This window comes from Nomascus leucogenys, chromosome 6, assembly GCF_006542625.1.
Source record: "Nomascus leucogenys isolate Asia chromosome 6, Asia_NLE_v1, whole genome shotgun sequence".
In the NCBI taxonomy this organism is placed as follows: Eukaryota; Metazoa; Chordata; class Mammalia; order Primates; family Hylobatidae; genus Nomascus; species Nomascus leucogenys.
The window spans coordinates 49,195,774-49,216,030 of NC_044386.1; the positions used below are offsets into that span (position 1 = coordinate 49,195,774).

The window sequence follows — 20,257 nt, forward strand, 5'->3', positions numbered from 1 at the left end:
AATTATCTATTTTTTTTTTTTTTTTTTTAGTATTATCCCTTTGATCTTTTTTTTTAGTTGTTGCTCTAGGGATTCCAGTACATATACTTAACTTTTCACAGTCTATTTAGAATCAATATCTTACCACATCAAGTGGAATGTAGAAATGTTACCATCATGTAGGCCCCTTTAGCCTCCCTACTTTATGTTGCAGTGGTCTTATATATTAGATCTACATACATCAAAAACTGTACCATACAATATTATAATTTTAGTTTTCAACCGTCAAACATATTTTAAAGAACTCAGTAAGAGAAGAATAGTCTATTATACTCAACCAGGTATTTACCATTTCTGTTGTTTCTTCATTCCTAATGTTCCAAGTCTCATTTTTTTTCAAGTCTCATTTTGATATAATTTTTCTTCTGCCTGAAGAAAGTATTTTAGTATTCCTTTTAGAGCAGTTTCATTGGCAATAAATTCTTAGTTTTCTTTCAGTTGAAAATGTCTTCACCTTACCTTTATTCCTAAAGGATATGTTTGTAGGATGTAGAATTCTGGATTGACAGTTGTTTCCTTTCACCAGTTTAAAAATATTTTACTTTTTTTCTAGCTACTGTGGTTTCAGATAAGAAATCCATAGTCATTTGAATTATTCCCCATAAATAATGCATAATTTTTCTCTGATTGCTTTTAAAAATTTTTTTTCTTTGTCTTTAGTTTTCTACAGTTTGTGATGTGTCTGGGTGTGGATTTCTTTGGGTTTAGCCTGTTTGGAATTTCCTGAGCTTCTTGAATCTGGCTATTCACCAAATTTGGTACATTTTCAGCCACTATTTTTTCAGACATTTTGTCTGCATCATACTCTTTGTCTTCTCTTTCCGGAACTTCAGTGAACCAACTGTTAAAGACTTTTCATTATTGTCCCACAGGTCCATAAAATTCTGCTCCTTTTTCTTAGTTCTTTTCTTCTGGGCTGTTCCGATTGGATAATCTCTGTTAATCCTTTCAAGTTCACTGACTCTCCTCTGTCATCTCTATTCTGCTAGTAAGCCCATTCAGTGAGTTCTTTTATTTCTATTATTGTATTTTTCAATTCTAAAATTTCCATTTGGTTTTTCTTTATATTTTCTGTTTCTTTTCTGAGACTTTACATCTTTTGATTCATTACAAGAGGCATTTTTGTGATGACTTCTTTAAAGTCTTGGTCAGATAATTTGAATATCTGTGTCATCTCAGTGTTGACATCTATGAGTTGTTTTGTTTAATGTGAGTTGAGATCTTTCTGGTTCTTCATATGCCAATTTTGAATTGTATATTGGATATTTTTAAATACTATATTATGAGACTCTAGGTCTTCATTTTTTAGTTTTTTTATTGGGTTTTTTTTTTTTTTTGAGACTGAGTCTTGCTCCATCACCCAGGCTCGAGTGCAGCGGCACAATCTAGGCTCACTGCAACCTCCGCCTGGGTTCAAGCGATTGTCGTGCCTCAGCCTCCCGAGTAGCTGGGATTACAAGCGACCACCACCACGCCTGGCTAATTTCTGTATTTTTAGTAGAGACAGGGTTTCACCATGTTGGCCAAGCTGGTCTCGAACTCCTGATCTAAAGTGATCCACCCGCCTCAGCCTCCCAAAGTGCTGGGATTACAGGTGTGAGCCACCATCCCTGGCCAAGACTCTAAATCTTTAGATCATATGGAGAATGTTGATATTTTCATCAGGTAGTTAATGCATTTGGGTCCAGACTACAAGTTCTGACCACCCTCTATGCTTTGTGGTTCTCATGTCATTTCCATGTGTAAGGGTTTTGTGGTGCTCTTTGGGTCCGTTTCATATGTGTGAAAAACGGTGGCCAGCTTGGAACTTGGGTAATGGTATGTTTCATAGTTCAGTTCTCAAAGTCTGTATATGCTGTTTAGGGTCAGATTCATGCATGGGCTCAGGGATAAACCCAGGAGTTAATAAAGAACTGTAACAAACTGCTTTTCCCAACTTTCCCGGGCTCCTCCTTTTCTGTGGCATTCCTATTACTTTCTGCCCCCCTTTTGGTGCTTCAGCTAGAAAACTGGAGCTTTCCTTGACTTGCTCTGCAGTGTACTTACTGCAGATGTCCCCATCTGGGGCCAGATGGTGAGGGCAAAGAGAGAACCTTAAACCACAGATCCTCCAATTGGAAAGGAAGTTTCCCTTCTCTTCGAGTTTTAGGTTCCTTCTGGCCGCCTTCGCCACCACTGCTGTCGACATGGGATTGGAACTTGAGCATGAGAGAATAGAGAAAAAGGAGGGAAAAGGTAGGGCATTGAGCATTAGGAGACCCCTTTTCAGCTCCTTGAGCTAGAACCAGAGAGCTCCCCTGGAAGGTCTTTATTGGCATTGATGCCCACCTCTGAGTTTCAAACTGTGGCGAGTAGAGGCCAGTGAACAGCAGAGGGGAAAAGTGATGATCTCACTTCTGACTTGGAAGGACTTCAAATTCTGGTCATCTTCCCCTGCTACTATTTACTTTTCCAAGTCCTCAAACAGCTGCCCAATGCATTCCATCCAGGCTTTATAGCTGTGTTCAGTGGGACAGACAAGATGGAGTGTGGTTACTCCATCTCACCAGGAACTGGAAACCCACCATGCATCTTTGAGTGGGAGAATTAATGTGCTCAAAATTCGGATTTTAGAAAGGACTGTGGCAGTTTATTTGAATAGGGTGAATTAGAAGGGCTGAGATGGGAGCCCCGTTAGAAACCTGTAATAAAAACCAAAAGTAGGGCCGGGCGCAGTGGCTCACACCTGTAATCCCAGCACTTTGGGAGGCCGAGGCAGGCGGATCACGAAGTCAGGAGATCGAGACCATCCTGGCTAACATGGTGAAACCCCATCTCTACTAAAAATATAAAAAATTAGCCGGGCATGGTGGCGGGCTCCTGTAGTCCCAGCTACTCGGGAGGCTGAGGCAGAAGGGCGTGAACCCGGGAGTCGGAGCTTGCAGTGAGCCAAGATCGCGCCACTGCACTCCAGCCTGGACAACAGAGCAAGACTCCGTCTCAAAACAAAAACAAAAACAAAAAACTAAAAGTAGGCCGGGCACGGTGGCTCACACCTGTTATCCCAGCACTTTGGGAGGCTGAGGTGGGCAGATCACAAGGTCAGGAGTTCGAGACCAGCCTGGCCAATATGGTGAAACCCTGTCTCTACTAAAAATACAAAAATTAGCTGGGCGTGGTGGCAGGTGCCTGTAGTACCAGCTACTCGGGAGGCTGAAGCAGGAGAATCTCTTGAACCCAGGACGCGGAAGTTGCAGTGAGCCAAGATCGCACCACTACTCTCCAGCCTGGGCGACAGAGCGAGACTCTGTCTCAAACAAACAAAAAACAACAAAAACAACAACAACAAAAACTAAACAAAAGTAATAAGAACTCAAACTAGCAGGACAAAAGTAGCAATGCAAAAATGGGGGATAGTGAGAACCAACACAAGATGTGTTATCTCCCACTATCCTATGGAATAACATTAGTTCAGCATCACTGTCCAAATGTTACAGCCAGAAAGAAGACCCATGTCTTCTTAAGGAAGGCATTGCTAATCCTTAAGGTCAGAGCTGGGACTGACTTTATTTATTTTGAGAAAGTCTCACTCTGTCGCCCAGGCTGAAGTACAGTGGCACAATCTCAGCTCACTGCAACCTCCACCTCCCGGGTTGAAGTGATTCTCCTGCCTCAGCCTCCCGAGTAGCTGGGATTACAGGCGTCCGCCACCATACCCAGCTAATTTTTTGTATTTTTAGTGGAGACAGGGTTTTGCCATGTTGGCCAGGCTGGTCTCGAACTCCTGACCTCAAGTGATCAGCCTGCCTCAGTCTCCCAAAGTGCTGGGATTATAGGCATGAGCCACCATGCCCGGCCCAGAGCTGGAACTGACTTTAGAGATCACTTTATTCAACACTCATTGTTTTTTTAGCAGTTTCATTGGTGTGTAATTTATATACCATACAGTTCACCTGTTTAAAGTATGTAATTCAGGCTGGACACAGTCGCTCACACCTGTAACCCCAGTGCTTTGGGAGGCTGAGGCAGGCAGATCACTTGAGGCCAGGAGTTCAAGACCAGCCTGGCCAACATGGTAAAACCCTGTCTCTACTAAAAATACAAAAATTAGCCGGGCGTAGTGGCAGGTGCCTGTGATCCCAGCTACTCAGGAGGCTACGGCAGGAGAATTGCTTGAACCTGAGAGGTGGAGGGTTCAGTGAGCTGAGATCGGGCCACTGCACTCCCGCCTGGGTGATAGAGGGAGACTCCATCTCAAAAATAAATAAGTAAAGAAAGTGTATAGTTCAATCGTTTTTGATATATTTACATAGTTGTGCAACTGTCACCGTAATGTAATTTTAGAACATTTTCATCCCTCCAGAACAAAACCTTATACCCATTAGCAGCCACTCTCATCCCCCACCCCAACTCCCTACCCCGCCCAGCCTAGGAAACCATTAACATGTTTTCTTTCCCTACAGATTTTGCCTATTCTGGACATTTAAAAATAAATGGAATCATAAAATGTTATCTTTTGTGGATGGCTTCTTTCACTTACGTAATGTTTGGGAGGTTCATCCATGTAGCAAATATCAGCACCTCATTCCTTTTCATTGCTGAATAATATCCCATTGTATGGATAATGCCACAGTTTGTTCATTGATTCATCAGTTGATGGATATTTTGGGTTGTTTTCATTTGGGGGCTATTATGAATAATGCTGCTGTGAACATTTGTGTACAGAGTTTTGTTTGGACATGCTTTCACTTCTCTTGAGTACATATCTAGGAGTGGAATTGCTGTGTCATATGGTAAGTCTGTATTCAATTTTGAGAAACCACCAAACTGTCTTCCACAACAGCTGTACCATTTTACGTTCCCACCAGCAATGTTTGAGGGTTCTCAACACTCTCATTGTGCCCAGAGAGGTCAGTTAACTTCCCAGGTTCACACAGTGGATTGGTAGGACTAAAACCCATGCCTCTTAACTCATAAACCCATGTGGCAATTAGTGACAGAAATAAGAATAAAAACTGCAGTCGACTGAAAGAAAGCCTTCACTAATTGAAAGATTTCTGCCAATTCAGGAAAAAGAAAACAGTTTTTTATACTTATGGAAGTCTTCTCTTCAGATATCACTGTTTCTTTCCTTTAATCAGTTTTCAAAATTGTATTTTGTAAGTGATTGCAATCGCTGTTCTTTGCTCAGATTTTCCCCAAAGCCTGTAGCTGTTCCGGCCCCTCAGCCTAGACCACCATGAGTCTTAGAACTCTGGATTAGGAGAGCTGATCATCGGTCCAGCTCCCTCATTTTGCAGATGAGTAACGCTGAGCTGTGGTCTTAAGGATCTCAGCGAACTCTGGTACCCTCTCGGGACACACAGGGGGATCTGGCACCCTTCCCTAAAGTATTCTCTGTTCTTCTGCCTTTCCCTCCAGGTGCAATATCAGCTACTTAGAAGAATGGCTTAAAGATAAGAATTTGCAGAACAGCTTAGCAAAGGAAACTTTGGAGCCCCTCTCTCAGGCAGCCTGGTTGCTTCAGGTCAAGAAGACCACAGACAGTGATGCCAAGGAGATCTACGAACGCTGCACCTCACTGTCTGCTGTGCAGGTGACCGGGCTTGCTTAGTGTCTCCCCAGCTCTTCCTTGACACATCAGTGCAGTGGGCATTGCCTTTCTTGGTTTAGCCAGCTGTGGGCACCCTGATTCTGTGTGTACTCTCGGGAGCATACCTATCACCCATGGCCCACCCTTTTATCTAATAAATATTTATTAAATACTAACACTAGGTCTTAAAAACATAGAAATGGGCTGGGCGAGGTGGCTCACAGCTGTAATCCAGCACTTTGAGAGGCCAAGGTGGGAGGATTGCCTGAGCCCAGGAGTTTGAGACTAGTCTGGGCAACATAGTAAGATGCTCTACCAAAAAAAAAAAAAAAGTTGGGTGTGATGGCACACGCCTTTGGTCCCAGCTACTTGGGAGGCTGAGGCGGGAGGATCGCATGAGTCCAGGGGTTTGAGGCTGCAGTGAGCCATGATCATGCCACTGCACCCCAGCCTGGGCAATAAAGGGAGACCCTATCTCAAAAATAATAATAATAATAATAATAATCACACACACACATACACACAAATGTCTATGATGCATTCATTCCCTGCCCATTAAACTCACAAATGTGTATGTGGAGGAGTGGGCATGTGGGAGGTGGGGAGGCTGGAAGGGGGCTCCTCTTACTGTTGTCTGATTATCTGATTTGCCTTTGCTCCCTATGGCACTTTTCTCCCCTTGTTTTCTTTTCTTGGAAATAGGTAACATACAGTTCCTGAACCAAATTATAGGCTAAAAGAACCACCTTTGCTTCCCAATGGTTCCCAATAACCAGAACCATTATTTTATGAACAGAGTTATTATTCTGCATGGTCTAACACCAAGTTATGTACTGTTTGCAGATCATAAAGATCCTTAATTCATACACACCTATAGATGACTTTGAGAAGAGAGTGACTCCATCCTTTGTTCGCAAAGTACAGGTGAGATTCTTAAGGATGTGCCTTTTAATTTTACTTCCTAACTCTGGTATAAGATGTTGATACTTAATTAACATTATAGAAATCCAGGATTAAAGTACATTTACCCACATATACAAATGAAAGGCACCCAGCTCAAAGGTAAGCAGGAAATTTTCCTGTGAAATTTTCAGAATCCACCTTAGTCCAGGTGGGAAGGGAATGAAAACACCAAAATCATGTCTCCCGTGCTGTATTCTGTCAGTATATCTTATTTCTTACTGATCGTTGAATACTGTGCAAGTGGGCAGAGGCTGAATGGAAACAGAGACCATTTTTCTTTTATAATCATTTGTATAACCATTTTTTCTTATATAATCCCTAAAGTTTCTCCCCTAAGGAACTCTAGGGCAGCAGTTCTCCAAGTTTGGCTCAAGGATCCCTGGGAGTCCTTGAGACACTTTCAAGAGGGTCTGCAAACTCTTCCTTTTTCTAAATATGTACCTGTGGATTTTCTAAATAGGTATCTGTGGATTTTCTCAATAGTTATCTGTGGATTTTCTTTGTGTACTTCAACCAAAATAACATATCACAACAGATTGAATGCAGAAGCAGATATATATGATATATCATATATATGATAATATAGCATATATAACATATTAAAATATGGCATATATAATATATGGTTATATATGATATATGGTTATATATGATAATATATTAAGTCAGACATTAAAGAGATTTGCAAAAATAGAAAATAATCACTTCTCACTAAATTTTGTTTTGGAAACTTATGTTTAACATGTATAGAGCTTATTTTAATGAATTAATAAATCATTTTAATTACTAATATGGCAAATACCGATAGTTATACTCATATACACGAAAGCTTTTGGCCTCAGTCATGTTTTAGTATAAAGCGGTCCTGAGACCAAAAAGGTTGCAAACTCATGAAGAAGAAAGATGGGTTCAATAAAAATGTAATACTTGAAATCTGCTCATGTTTGACCTTAGAATTATGCCATGATTAATAGATTAGAATAGAAAACAGATTTATGGTCAGCTCATCCCATGGGAAATTAACTTCTGGAGTGAAACAGGGCAAGTTAATTGTTCATGAGAGCTGATCTGAAAGCCCTGGATAGACTTTGGAATTGTGCTGTTGTTAAAAAGCTGTCATGTATGTCATTTCATGTGATGGTGCAAGGAGCTCTCCACTAGAGATAGCTGTGTTTTGCCTTGACTTTCAGGTAGCAGTAAAGCAGAACATGTTAGTTTCCTTACTCATTTTTCCTCTGATTCTAATTTCAGGCTCTCCTAAATAGCCGGGAGGATTCATCACAGCTGATGTTGGATACCAAATATCTCTTTCAAGTCACATTTCCTTTTACCCCCTCTCCACATGCTCTGGAAATGATTCAGATCCCCAGCAGTTTCAAGCTAGGCTTTCTGAATAGGTTATAGCAGGAGAAAAAGTCAATGTACTTTTTCTTCAAAAGCTAAGTGAAGGTTCAATATGAGGGATGTGTTTTATTAATTGGCAATGGAAATTGGAATGTGATTTAAGGAAGAAAATAGACTTTTCTCAAATGGACCACATCATCTCTCACTCACAGTGACAGTGCTGCTGCTGTAATTTTGTAAGAATTCACACACACCAGCTGTATTTGGAAAAACCATGTCTCACTCTCGAATCTCAGCTGGTTTTCACTGAGATTCCTGGAGGGCTCATATTTTCTTCCACGTGCCTCTTGATCTGTTCTGTCCTGTGGCAGGGCTCTACCAGGAGGGACTGAGATCTGGGGACACGGTGGCTTCCAAGTTTTCTAAGGTTCATGTGACGCCTGGTACATTACAAAGCTGCAAGTGGATTCCAGGGCTGAGTCTTCCAGGAAAAAATCCCATTTGGCCACCATGGCCTGCCAAAAGCTCTCTTGCCCCATGCCTGCTGGGGATGGAAGGTTTTCATGAACTCTTTTTACTGAAAATGCCCTGCATTTTAAAAATATTTTAGACCCTTCTAAAATTTTTTTCTTTTTGGAGACTCCAGAGTCTCGCTCTGTTGCCAGGCTGGAGTGCACTGGCGTGATCTCAGCTCACCGCAACCTCTGCCTTCAGGGTTCAAGCGATTCTCCTGCCTCAGCTTCCTGAGTAGCTGGGACTACAGGCATGTGCCACCACGCCCAGCTAATTTTTCTATTTTTAGTAGAGACGGGTTTCACCATGTTGGCCAGGATGGTCTCGATCTCTTGACCTTGTGATCCCCCCGCCTCAGCCTCCCAAAAGTGCTGGGATTACAGGTGTGAGCCACCGCGCCTGGCTGACCCTTGTAATTTTTAAGAGATTGTTCGATCTGGGATGAATCAAATGAAGTATTTTTATGTGTTTATCTATTTAAAACTAATATATTATTAAAGCTTAATTGCCATGCCATTTATCGTCTCTGAAAGAACTTTTCTTCAAATCTTACCTGCCAACATATTCACCATAATTTTTTTTTATTTTTTAATACCTTTCATACAATAACTTATTTTTAAAAAATCAGTTTAAAAAGGCAACCTAAATTATTTTCTCTCTCTAATCAGCATGTCAATGTATTTATTTTTAAATTATCTCAAAAAGTAACTAAAAAATTATGTGGGACCCTCCTTTTGAAAAATCTATGTTTCCCAAGTTTTATGGGAACTGGCTATTCTTTGTCCCAGCACACCTTCTCATTCCTTCCTTTCAGAGCCTAAAACCTCATTTGATAAGCACTCCTAGTCTCTGGCCTGTGGATCCAGTGCTGTTCTATTACCAACCCAAGAGTCCCAACTGCACCTGTTTCTGACAGTCACAGGTGACAGCTGTGATTCTATAATACAGACTGCTGTCTTAGAGGTAGGAATAATACATGATTATGAAGCAATATCACCCTGCTAATATGTAATAATGTCTTTTCATATTATAAGTGATTTAGTTTAGCTCATTTCAATACATTGTACATGAAAAAATGAAAAGTAGAACTTTGTAATACTTTAATCAATAAAATTAATTACCAAATGAATTGGGTCAGATTCTTTCATTGCAAGGAGGTGACATGTCTCTTAAGTGCACAAGTTTTATGCCTTTCTTTAGGGTCATACTGAAAGATGCTAGAATCTTTATAGATTCATAATATCTCATTTAAAGTATACTAAAATGTTTATAGAGGAAGTAAATCTGTCATAAGTGCTGGCTAAGGCTGTGCCTCCAGGGCGCTTCCACACTGTGTCAGAATGAGGGGCTACTTGGCAGAGAATTGGCAGGGTTTCTGATCCTGAGCTGCGGCCTCCGTGGCCTTTCTAGACCTTCCCCACACCATGAGGAGCCATCACTGTTGATTTTCAGCTTCCATAACTCAGGATTTATGCCTGTTTTACAGCACTTACCCTGGGCTGGAAGCCAGAAATGCTGCCCATTTCCTCTGTAGGCCTGTGAGCCCCAGAAGGCAGGGGCCACATCCTTCTCCATCCTACTGCTGATGAGGTGGGAGAGAACTGAAGGAGCAAAGTCCCATTGGAGGACTGTGTGTGTGTGGTGGGGAGTCAACCATGGGAAAAAGTAGGTCATGTTTGGGGACAGGGAGACCTGTGGAGGCTGAGGAGTTTATGTGTGGAAAAATGGGGAAAGGGAGGCACTCACCCCACAGTCTTGATCAGTTCTACAAAGCTGACAGTGGCAAGGAGACCAAAATAGAGAAATGTTAAGAACATGCAGCCCAGGTGAATGTGAGGGCTGCTCAGTGAGTGGGCACAGACACAGAGATCAAACCTGCTGAGGTCTCTCTCCACAGAGGGGCTGGGCAGAAGTTTCCAGGGATGAGTGAGGGATGCAGATGGCAGCGCGTGCCCAGCAGGGAGCATGGAAGTGCAGTGGAGGAAGGAAGCAAGCTGAGAAGCACTCCGAGAAGATAAGGAGATTAGCCGGTGGGAGAGGTGCTTCATACCTCAATCTGCGCGCTAGTCCTCACCTCTCACCGTCTGCTCTGTGGCTCCCAGTGCTGACTCTGGAAGGTATGTGCATGCTGACATTCAGTTAAAATACTCCAGCTTTTGAAATGCTCAGAAAAGCATCCAGATGAGTACAGACCAGTGTTAGCAGGGCTTTCTGTGCAGTGGGAGCGCGGGTGAGGGGTTTTGTTGTTGTTCATCTGTAGAATCTAATTTTTCTACAATACACATGAATTTATTTTGAAATAGTAAAGTGTTTTTTACATTAATATTGGCATCAGGAAAGAGATTAAGCATACTTAAAATCACTAAGTCGGTTTTAAAATTTGATCCAGGTGACACATGACAACATAAGCCTCTGAGTACAGCTTATGGGGTTAGAAAGAGGTTTTTGGCACATTTTGTAGTTGTGAGTCTGAGATACATCCACATTGTTGTGTGTATCAGTTTTTATTCTATGCTCATTTCACAGTTTATGACTGGTGAACATTTGGGTCTTTCAAGTTTAGGCCTTCTATGAATAGCTGCTATGACATTTATTTTGTTTTGTTTTTGTTTTTTTTAAGGAAATAAGCATTATTTTCTGTGGTGTATGTATGCAGGAGTAGAATTGCTTGGTCATAGAATATATCCGTTTCACTTTAGTAGCTCCTACCAACCAGTTTTCTACAGTGGTTATACCGACTTATACTCCCACCAGCAGAGAAAGGCAGTTCCAGTCACCACATCCTTGCCCACACTTTGTGTTGTCAGGCTTTTTAGGTTTTCTGATGGGTAAGTAGTTGTATCACATCGTAGTTTTACTTTGTATTTCTTTGATGACTAATGATAATGATATGTTTATTGACCATATAAGTATCCTCATTTGTGAAGTGACTGCACAAGCCTTTTGTCCATTTTAAAAATAATCTTTGGGCTGGGTGCGGTGGCTCACGCCTGTAATCTCAGCACTTTGGGAGGCTGAGGTGGGTAGATCACGAGGTCAGGAGATCGAGACCATCCTGGTTAACACAGTGAAACCCCGTCTCTACTAAAAATACAAAAAGCCGGGTGAGGTGGCGGGTGCCTGTAGTCCCAGCTATTTGGGAAGCTGAGGCAGAAGAATGGCGTGAACCTGGGAGGTGGAGCTTGCAGTGAGCCAAGATTGCACCACTGCACTCCAACCTGGGCGACAGAGCGAGACTCTGTCTAAAAAAAAAAAAAACTTTATTGAGATATGATGTCCACATGTTTTGTTTCATGTTTTAAAATCCATCATTTTAAAACATATATTTCAGTGTTTTTTTAGTTTATTTACAAGGATTTGCAACCATTGCCACTAACTCCAGAGTATTTCATCACCGCAAAAAAGAAATCCCATACCCCTTAAGCAGCCACTCTCAGCTCCCTCCTTCCCCCTTATTCTCTCTTCCCTCCACCTCGCAACTACTCATCTGCTTCCTGTCTCTATGGATTTGCTGATCCTGTACACTTCACATAAATCAATCATACAATATGTGGCCTTTTGTGTCTAGCTTCTGTCATAGGATGGCGTTTTTAAGGTTTGACCATGTTGTAGCATGTGTCAGAACGTCATTCTTTTTTATTGCTGAATAGCAGTCTACTGGAGGGATAGACATTTTGTTTTTCATTTGTCAGTTGGTGGACACTTGCGTTGCTTTCACTTCTGGCTAATAATGCTGCCATGAAAATTACTATGTACATTTTTATGTGAACATATATTTTCTTTTTTCTTTTTTTTTGTTCTGAGACGGAGTCTCACTGCATTGCCCAGGCTGGACTTCAGTGGCGCAATCTCGGCTCACTGCTACCTCCATCCCCCAAGTTCAAGCGATTCTCGTGTCTCAGCCTCCCAAGTAGCTGGGATTACAGGCGCCTGCCACCACGCCTGGCTAATTTTTGTATAGTAGATATGGGGTTTCACCATGTTGCCCAGGCTGACCTCAGGTGATCTGCCCGCCTGGGCCTTCCAAAGTACTGGGATTACAGGCGTTAGTCATCACGCCCGGCCAGTGAACATACATTTTCAGGTGTCCTGGGTATATATCTAGAAGTAGGATTGCGGGGTCATATAGTAACAGCTGTATATTTAATGTTTTGAATAACTGCCAAACCATTTTCCACAGCTGCACCATTGGAAAATGGCTACCCCATTTTACCTTCCCACCAGCAATGTATGAAGGTCCTTTTGTCCATTTTTAACTGAGTTAATGAAGCAGTGTTTTAAAAGTAAAAACTGGATATACCCTATGTATCCAAACACAGGAAGTTGGTTTAATAAATTATGACACTCCACAGTATAGAATAATGCTGAACCTATTACCAAACAAGGTAGATCTGTAAGTGTTAACAGAATAAGTTAGATGAAGAAAGCAAGTAGCCCTATTTGCATGACTACCAAAGCTGTATCTATGTGTTTGTGCCAGAAAAGTCTGGAAGAATAAACAACAAACTAAGGGCAGTGAAAATGCAGGGCATGTGATCGGGGATTCAAGTTTTACTTTCTCATCTTTGGCATTAGTTCCTTTTAAAACAAACACGTATTTCTGTGGTAATTTTTTAAGTCATATATTTAGGTAAAACATATCGAAGAAAGTTTGTGCTTGGCATAAGGTTATTAGGGGAAGGTTTGAGAAGTTCTATGAACTACTGCAGAGCAACTTCATGTCAAAATTTGTTAAATGGGGCATTTTTGTCTTTCTTGTCAAAATGCTCATCGAAACGTTGGCTCTAGCTGTGAAAAATTCTCTCATCATAAAAAGGATATTGACAATAAGTACAACAGAAAGTACTAAAATTAAATTTAGCTGATATAAATACTAAGTGAAAAACATCAAGATATAGAAATGTAATCAGTATACATGAACAGTATGACCTCAGTGGTCTCAAATCTATTCTTGCTACACCAAAATGTAAAAAGAAGTTTCTCTGAGTGGTGGGATTATAGGTGATTATCTTCTTCCTTATATCTTTTTTCCCCCAAACTTTCTACAATGCATATGTATAACATTTACAGTTTAAAAATGCTTTAAATTTAGTTTGTAGCTTGCCCATGTTTAACCAGTGAGGTCTAAAATGCTAGCTATGTGATATGACTTAAGGCCCATATGACTCAAAAATTGGAGTCTCCATTAAAAAATGGTGTTTTCCAGGAATATGCAATGACATGAAGATGAAAATGCTATTATATAAAGTAGTATATGGCATATAATTCCAATTTTTAAAAAAGTACACACATATATACTTAATAAAGGTACTAGAGGAAAACATAAAATGCCAACAGGTCAGTTATTTGTTGGTGTAGGCATGTGGGCGATTACTTTCTCCTTTTTGTGTCCTTCTGTTTCCTCTTACTTATTTTTTTATTTTATTTTATTTTATTTTTTTGAGATGGAGTCTCACTCTGTTGCCCAGGCTGGAGTGCAGTGGCATGATCTCAGCTTACTGCAACATCTGCTTCCCAGCTTCAAGTGATTCTCCTGCCTCAGCCTCCCGAGTAGCTGGGATTACAGGTGCGCACCACAATGCCAGGCTAATTTTTGTATTTTTAGTAGAGATGGGGTTTCCTTATGCTGGCCAGGCTGGTCTCAAATTCCTGGCCTCAAGTGATCCACCCGCCTCGGCCTCCCAAAGTGCTGGGATTACAGGTGTGACCCACCGCACCTGGCCCTCTGTTTCCAGTTATTTATGATGAACATTATCAGCATCTTTTATAATTTGAAAAAATTCAAAATTTAGTTTGAGAAGAAAAACATTGCCTCTATCTAGATATGGAATATCGTCTATCTTTTCAATTTGTCTTTCTCTCCCGTGCCTCCCAGCCATCCTTCTATTCCTCCTCCACTTGGTGCCGTGGGTTCCTCTCGCCTTCCATTCCGGTAGCTGCTCCTCTGTCCGGAGCTCATTTCCTCTTCTCCAGAATGTAGCAATCTCTTAACCTAGTTTGTTTTCCTGCCGTCCCTTCTCTCTCTCTGACCTACTTGTGGAAGCACAAATGCTGGAATAATCCACGTGGATGACGCTGCTCCCTTGCTTAACAGCCTGTGGCTCACTGTCCTAATGCTATTACTGGGAGTGCTCAGCCCAACCTTGTTACTGGCTGCCTTTACAGGGCTGCGGAGTGGGATGCAACAGTTACCAAGCCCCACCATGGGCCAGGCTCTGGAGGGCAGGCCCCTTTTTGTTAACCCACCTTTTGTGGAAAAACCATGCTAGCTTGGAAATAGGGTTCCAAAGTGTGTATTCACGCTACTTACAGACTCAGCTCTGCCGCTGACCTTGAACTTGTTTAATCCCCCTGCTTTCCCTCAGCTGTAACACAGATGTCCTGCCTCCCTCCCAGGGAGAGGCGAGGGCTGGGCACTCTGTAGCAGTTGGTAGCTGGTTTCCTTGCGAGCTGTTGTCCCTAAGGGATGCCCTGTACGCCTTTGTTGCCCAGAGGTCTCTGGAACTGTGCTGACTGCCCCTTTGCTGTAGGAGCTCAGCCCAACTCATGAGCTCCCCATTATCTCTCCAGCCCCAGGGTGGGCTCCACATGGCAGACATTCCTCATCAGAAATGTCCCCAACTGTCACCTCCCCCATAAATGCATCCATCTCAGATTTGACTCTGTTGAAATGTTCAGACCAGTGCCCCCAATTATCTTTATGTTCAGGGGGTAATTTCTTTAAATCTTGACGGGGCTCACTCTGGAACATCTACCAAATCGACAGGGCCACACTGGCTGCTCCCTTCCCCCTTAACTGCTTTGTCCTCATCTCCAGCAATGGCAACATAACCCCTCGGTCTCCCAAAGAAATCTAGGCCACAGCACCCACATCTCCCTCTCCTCAACCCCACATGCCAAATCCAGCTCCTTCTCTCTTTGCTAAGCATGGTCCAAGTCCATCCCACTACATTGCTTTGTGGGCCTAAAAGGAAGAGGCTGTAGCACAAACCAAGATTTAAGGAGTTTACTTGAGCCAAAGTGAGGACAGATTCCTGGAAGGCCCAGACGCAAGTAACCTTGGACATTATGTGTTTGGCCTTTGTTACAAGTAGTTTTTTTAAAAAGGCAAAAAAGAGGGACCGGGAGTGGGCTGATACAAACTTGTTAGGAATTCTCATTAGTTTACAGAAATAACATTGATTAGCGATTGGCTATACATTGTTACACTACAGGGTGTGGGTTATAGTGTCCAGTGTGGCATTATTAGGTTATTTTTTAGCTACTTGTGTCAATAGCAAGCAGTTTCAAGAGATGAGGCCAGGTGTGGTGGCTCATGTCTGTAATCCCAGCACTTTGGGAGGCCGAGGTGGGTGGATAACTTGAGGTCAGGAGTTTGAGACCAGCCTGGCCAACGTGGTGAAACCCTGTCTCTACTAAAAATATAAAAATTAGCCTGGCATGGTGGCTTATGCCTGTAATCCCACCTACTTGGGAGGCTGAGGCAGGAAAATCGCTGAAACCCGGGAGAACGAGGTTGCAGTGAGCCAAGATTGTGCCACTGCACTGCACTCCAGCCTGGGAGACAGAGAGATACTCTGTCTCAAAATAATAATAATAATAGTAATAATAATAAAAAGATGAATACACAGCTCAAAGTGGGGACTAGAACGTTATTGCTGTCTCATTTTCATGATTCTCTGGGCCTGATAATTTAAAAGGGCTTGCATTCCTCAGATAAAAGTTACTTTCTCACCTTTAGTCCATGACTTCCTCGTGTCTTGTCTGAACCGTTGCCAGAGGCACCTCTTATGCTTTCTTTGGCATCCCCAGCCTCACCCTGCCCCTACCCATGTCCCTCCTTCCCAAGGCAGCCACTGTTCCCGCTATTGCTGCCACTCAGGGCAGCATGACCTCGCTGGCACACTCCCTGTATTACCGACCTTGAGCTAAGTGCTTTATGCACTGACTCTTACCATTCTCTTGACAACCCCAGAAGGGGAGATTTTAAGATCTCCACTTGATAGATTAGCAGAACCAAGCTTCAGAGAGGTCAGGTAACTAGCCTCAGTAGTGGGCCAGGACCAGGCAGCCAGAGCCTGTCCCTGTAACCACTAGATGCTTGTGCTGCCTCCCTGCAGGGGCCTGGGCCTATCTGTGTCTTCCTTGTGAACAGGCAGGGACCCTGGATCTTTGGCTGTCAAATGTTTAATAAGTGAATGCTTGCCTTGCACGGAACCCCCACCACACTTAGCCCCCTGGCTTTGGTTGGGGTCAGGCTCCATCATTTGCTGACCCTTATCTTTAAAAGTTCACCCTGAGGGGAGGAATGTTTTTAAAAGTTTTAAATTATAGCATCCATTAGAACAAAGTTTTCCATTGTGAAACCCCACAGAATTGATATTGTGCTGCAAGGATGAATCCTGACTGTGTCTGCCAGCTGCCAAAAAACCGGTTAGACGTGTTAAGTTCAGAAAACCTATTGACTGATGCTTTCTCACTGATTAAATGAGTTATATTGACCCACCATGTTGTAATAATTGAAAGGTTATAAATTAACTGCATATACTCTATTCCACATGTAGACGTCTGAATAGCTACCATGGTACAAGCAAGAAGAGATTTTAGAAAGATAAAATCATTGGCTTTTCTCACACCCCCTCCCTTCTTTTCACTTTTTTTCAGCTTCATCTTGGGTAAAAGATGTGTGATCAGACCTTTCTCGTTAATGTATTTGGCTCATGTGACAAATGTTTCAAACAACGAGCTCTGAGACCAGTTTTCAAGAAGTCTCAACAACTCAGCTACTGTTCAACATGTGCAGAAATTGTAAGTGCCACTTAAAAAAAAATTCAGTTATCTGTCTTAAAACAGTCAAGCAAGGGTCCTGTGACAGATGAGATGCCACAGAATCAGTTTATATAACACACACTTTTCAGTATGCCTGGGCTTGGTGAGGCAGTATAGTACAGAGGTTCAGGGTGTGGACTCTGGTGTCTGACTGCCTGGGTCCAAATCCTATTTATGTTCCTAGTTATTGGTGTGCAAGGAGGTTCTCACCTCTCTCCTGAAGCCTGTTTTCCCGTTTGCAAGTAGGAATACTAATAGCACCTACATCATAAGAGTTTTATGAGGATCAAATGATTTCATTTGATAACTTATTTTAAATAGTACTCAGCAAGGAAAGTACTCAATGAATGTTTTAGCTTCTATTATTTCTTAGAGCTAATACTTTTTTCTTCTGACTTCTACGAGTCTGCTTGGCAGGCAATCAAGCTAAAAGAGAATCTGGCAAATAAACAGTCTGGGAGCATCTTTCCAAGGACCGGTCCCAGTGGTGTGTAGGTCCAGCTCTAATGAAGACGGAATCTTACAGGGCCTCAGGAATGAGCAAAATTCAGCTCAGAAGTACTCCTTGGGCCTAAGCCTTCCACAAAGACTAGGAACGGAATACAAATCCTGGAATTTTTCAAAGTACACAAAATCAAGTCCTCACCAGAGGTGGCTGTGCACAGGCTTCAGATCTTGCAGCAAAAATGCCCACAGCATCACTGAAGCCCTAAGAATTAGTCCTATCTCTGAGAATTTGCAAAGCTGCGCTCAGTAGTGCAGCTGAGCAGAGCCCCCACTTGGTGAAAAGTGGTAAAGCACTCCTCCTGAAAAGCCCAGTAGGAAATCCCAACATATTTAAAACAACAACAACAAAATCTATAATACAATCAAAGAGAGGAAAGATGACTTTTACATTTTATCCAACTGAAAAAGAAAAGGCACTTTTTATCCTCCTGATTCCATTGTGTAACCCCTGACCGTGATTACATTAAAAATTATTCCCTTAAAGCAAATAGCAAATAAACAGCCCAGGATGGCATAAAAAGGCTTTGATACAGCATAGCAATTTGGATGTGTCTTCAACCTAGGTGTAATGGGCTTCTACCTGTAGTATATTTCTACAGTCTACGTTCTAACTTGGCTCTGCAAATTGTAGAACTGAGGACATTTAGTTCTTAAAAATAAACCTGCTTTCTGGGGGCCTTACCCTCCCCCCCCATTATTTATTAATCTAACTCCTCTGCTTTTTAAACAACTTCCTCCGCAGGTAGAATAAACCCAAGAATCCCAGATTTTGAGTCCTCTGTGGCACACAGGTTCTCCCTAGCACAGGGGCCACGCCTGGAGATACTCTTCTAGGGAATAGTTGCCAGCTAGCGCTATTATTAGGTTGGTGCAAAAGTAATTGCGGTTTTTGCCGTTGCTTTCAACTGAAGCAGTGGCGTGATCTCGGCTCACTGCAACCTCTGACTCCAGGGTTCAAGCGATTCTCGTGCCTCAGCCTCCTGAGTAGCTGAGGTTACAGGCACGAACCACTATGCCCGGCTAATTTTTGTATTTTTAGTAGAGAGAGGGTTTCACCATGTTGGCCAGACTGGTTTCGAACTCCTGACCTCAGGTGATACACCCACCTTGGCCTCCCAAAGTGTTGGGATTACAGGTGTGAACCACCGCGCCCGGCCCACACCATCTTACTTAATTCTCATAACAATCCTATGAAGCAGATCCTATGAATAAGCTTTTCCAGATAAGGAAACGGAGGATCCCAGACTCTAACCTGCAAAACAACCATGTACAGATTAATATCGAGTACCTTCAACTTTTCTCAGAGAAGGCCCGGGACAGCAAGTGGAGGCTGGCTTCTCTGGGAGGGAGCAGGTACAGAGAGGTGGGGACAGCACCCAAGATTCTGCTTGGCGATGTTCTCGCAGAATTTGTAACTTTGATCTGCTTTCTCACTCTCTGCACAAACGCATGCAAGATCACAGTGGAGGGAAAAAGGAGAAGGCTGGAGTTGGATCAACCACACCAAAGTCCAGAGGACTAGGGAGCCAGCCTGTCTGGGTCCAAATCCTGGCTCTCCCTCTTTCTTGGAGCATGCCCCCTGAGCAATTACTCAGCCTTTCTGTGCCTCAGTTTCCTCTTCTGTAAAGTGGGGATAAGAGTGCCCATTCAAGTTGACTCCTGTGAGGATTAAACAAGTGCGAATTAAAGCACTTAGAACAGTGCCTCTCACACTTCAGGCGCTTGCGGCGAGGGGATGCTTCAGTCTGACAGAAGTCACTAAACGTGCATCCTGGCAGAACAGTGCCAGCCCTTAATTCTAAAGGGCAGGAGGTGGCCTCAGAAGTGAGGGGTCCGAGATGCCTGGGCGTGGGCCCAGAAGCCCCAGGTCTGAGCCTGCGCGCCCACCGACCCACCGCCATCTCCTTTTGCCGCCCCCAGGCTAGGGACCTGATTTCCTGCGTGAAGAAAAGAAAAAATAAGGGTGGGCCTCCTAATGCCGCAGAGACTCCGTCTCAGAACCCAGAGACTAGTTTTATTTTTGTATATTTAAATCAACAAACGAAGAGGGTTTCCGGTTCCTTGTTGGGGGAGCACCGTAGCTACCTGCGGCCAAGCCTCGTCGCCGTCTCCTCTCCCGTCCTCTCTCTGCCTGCAGGAGCCACGGGCCCGCAGCCCGCAATCAAGCCCCACAGAGCGGAGATCTGCACGAGAGGCTTGGGGATGGGAGGGCCGTGTCGCGGGGGCCTCACCGGTCTCCCCAAGAAGCGGGGAGTCCCGAGTTGGAATCCCGGCTTGGCCCTTCCCTCTGTGTGCGTCCTCGGGCAAATCACCCAGCATCCCTGAGCCTCAGTTTGCCCGCTGGTAAAATGGGCGTGACACTCCCTGCCTCTCCCGGAGGAGAGAGGCTGACGCGGACATCGCACCGGGCACTGCGCCAGAGCGCGCGCCCAGGTGCCAGGGTCTTGGGGCTCAGGCGCAGCAGCCGGGCCCGCAGCTGCTGGCGTCATC

General features: G+C 43.3%; 1 protein-coding gene and 1 long non-coding RNA gene across 6 annotated transcripts in view; one reads left to right on the forward strand and one right to left on the reverse strand.

Moving 5' to 3' along the window:
* Window positions 1-9,556, forward strand: part of MYO5C (myosin VC) — a 104,265-nt gene extending 94,709 nt beyond the window's left edge. For 4 of the 5 annotated variants that reach the window (XM_030814079.1, XM_030814080.1, XM_030814078.1 and 1 more), the window contains 3 exons: window positions 5,440-5,614; window positions 6,455-6,535; window positions 7,826-8,723. In XM_030814079.1, coding sequence (XP_030669939.1) covers window positions 5,440-5,614; window positions 6,455-6,535; window positions 7,826-7,978 — 409 coding nt within the window. In that variant the 3' untranslated portion in view covers window positions 7,979-8,723. Of the gene's footprint in view, window positions 1-5,439; window positions 5,615-6,454; window positions 6,536-7,825 lie in introns of all 5 variants that reach the window. The other variant, XM_030814076.1, reaches the window with a different exon arrangement.
* The window catches only part of LOC115835456, a 28,156-nt gene extending 7,926 nt beyond the window's left edge, over window positions 1-20,230 (reverse strand). Inside the window, exons 1-2 of the long non-coding RNA XR_004030431.1 lie at window positions 19,853-20,230; window positions 19,056-19,204 (exon numbers count right to left, since the gene is read on the reverse strand). This is a non-coding gene — a long non-coding RNA (uncharacterized LOC115835456). The remainder of the gene's footprint in view (window positions 1-19,055; window positions 19,205-19,852) is intronic.
* Between the last annotated feature and the right edge of the window lie 27 nt (window positions 20,231-20,257).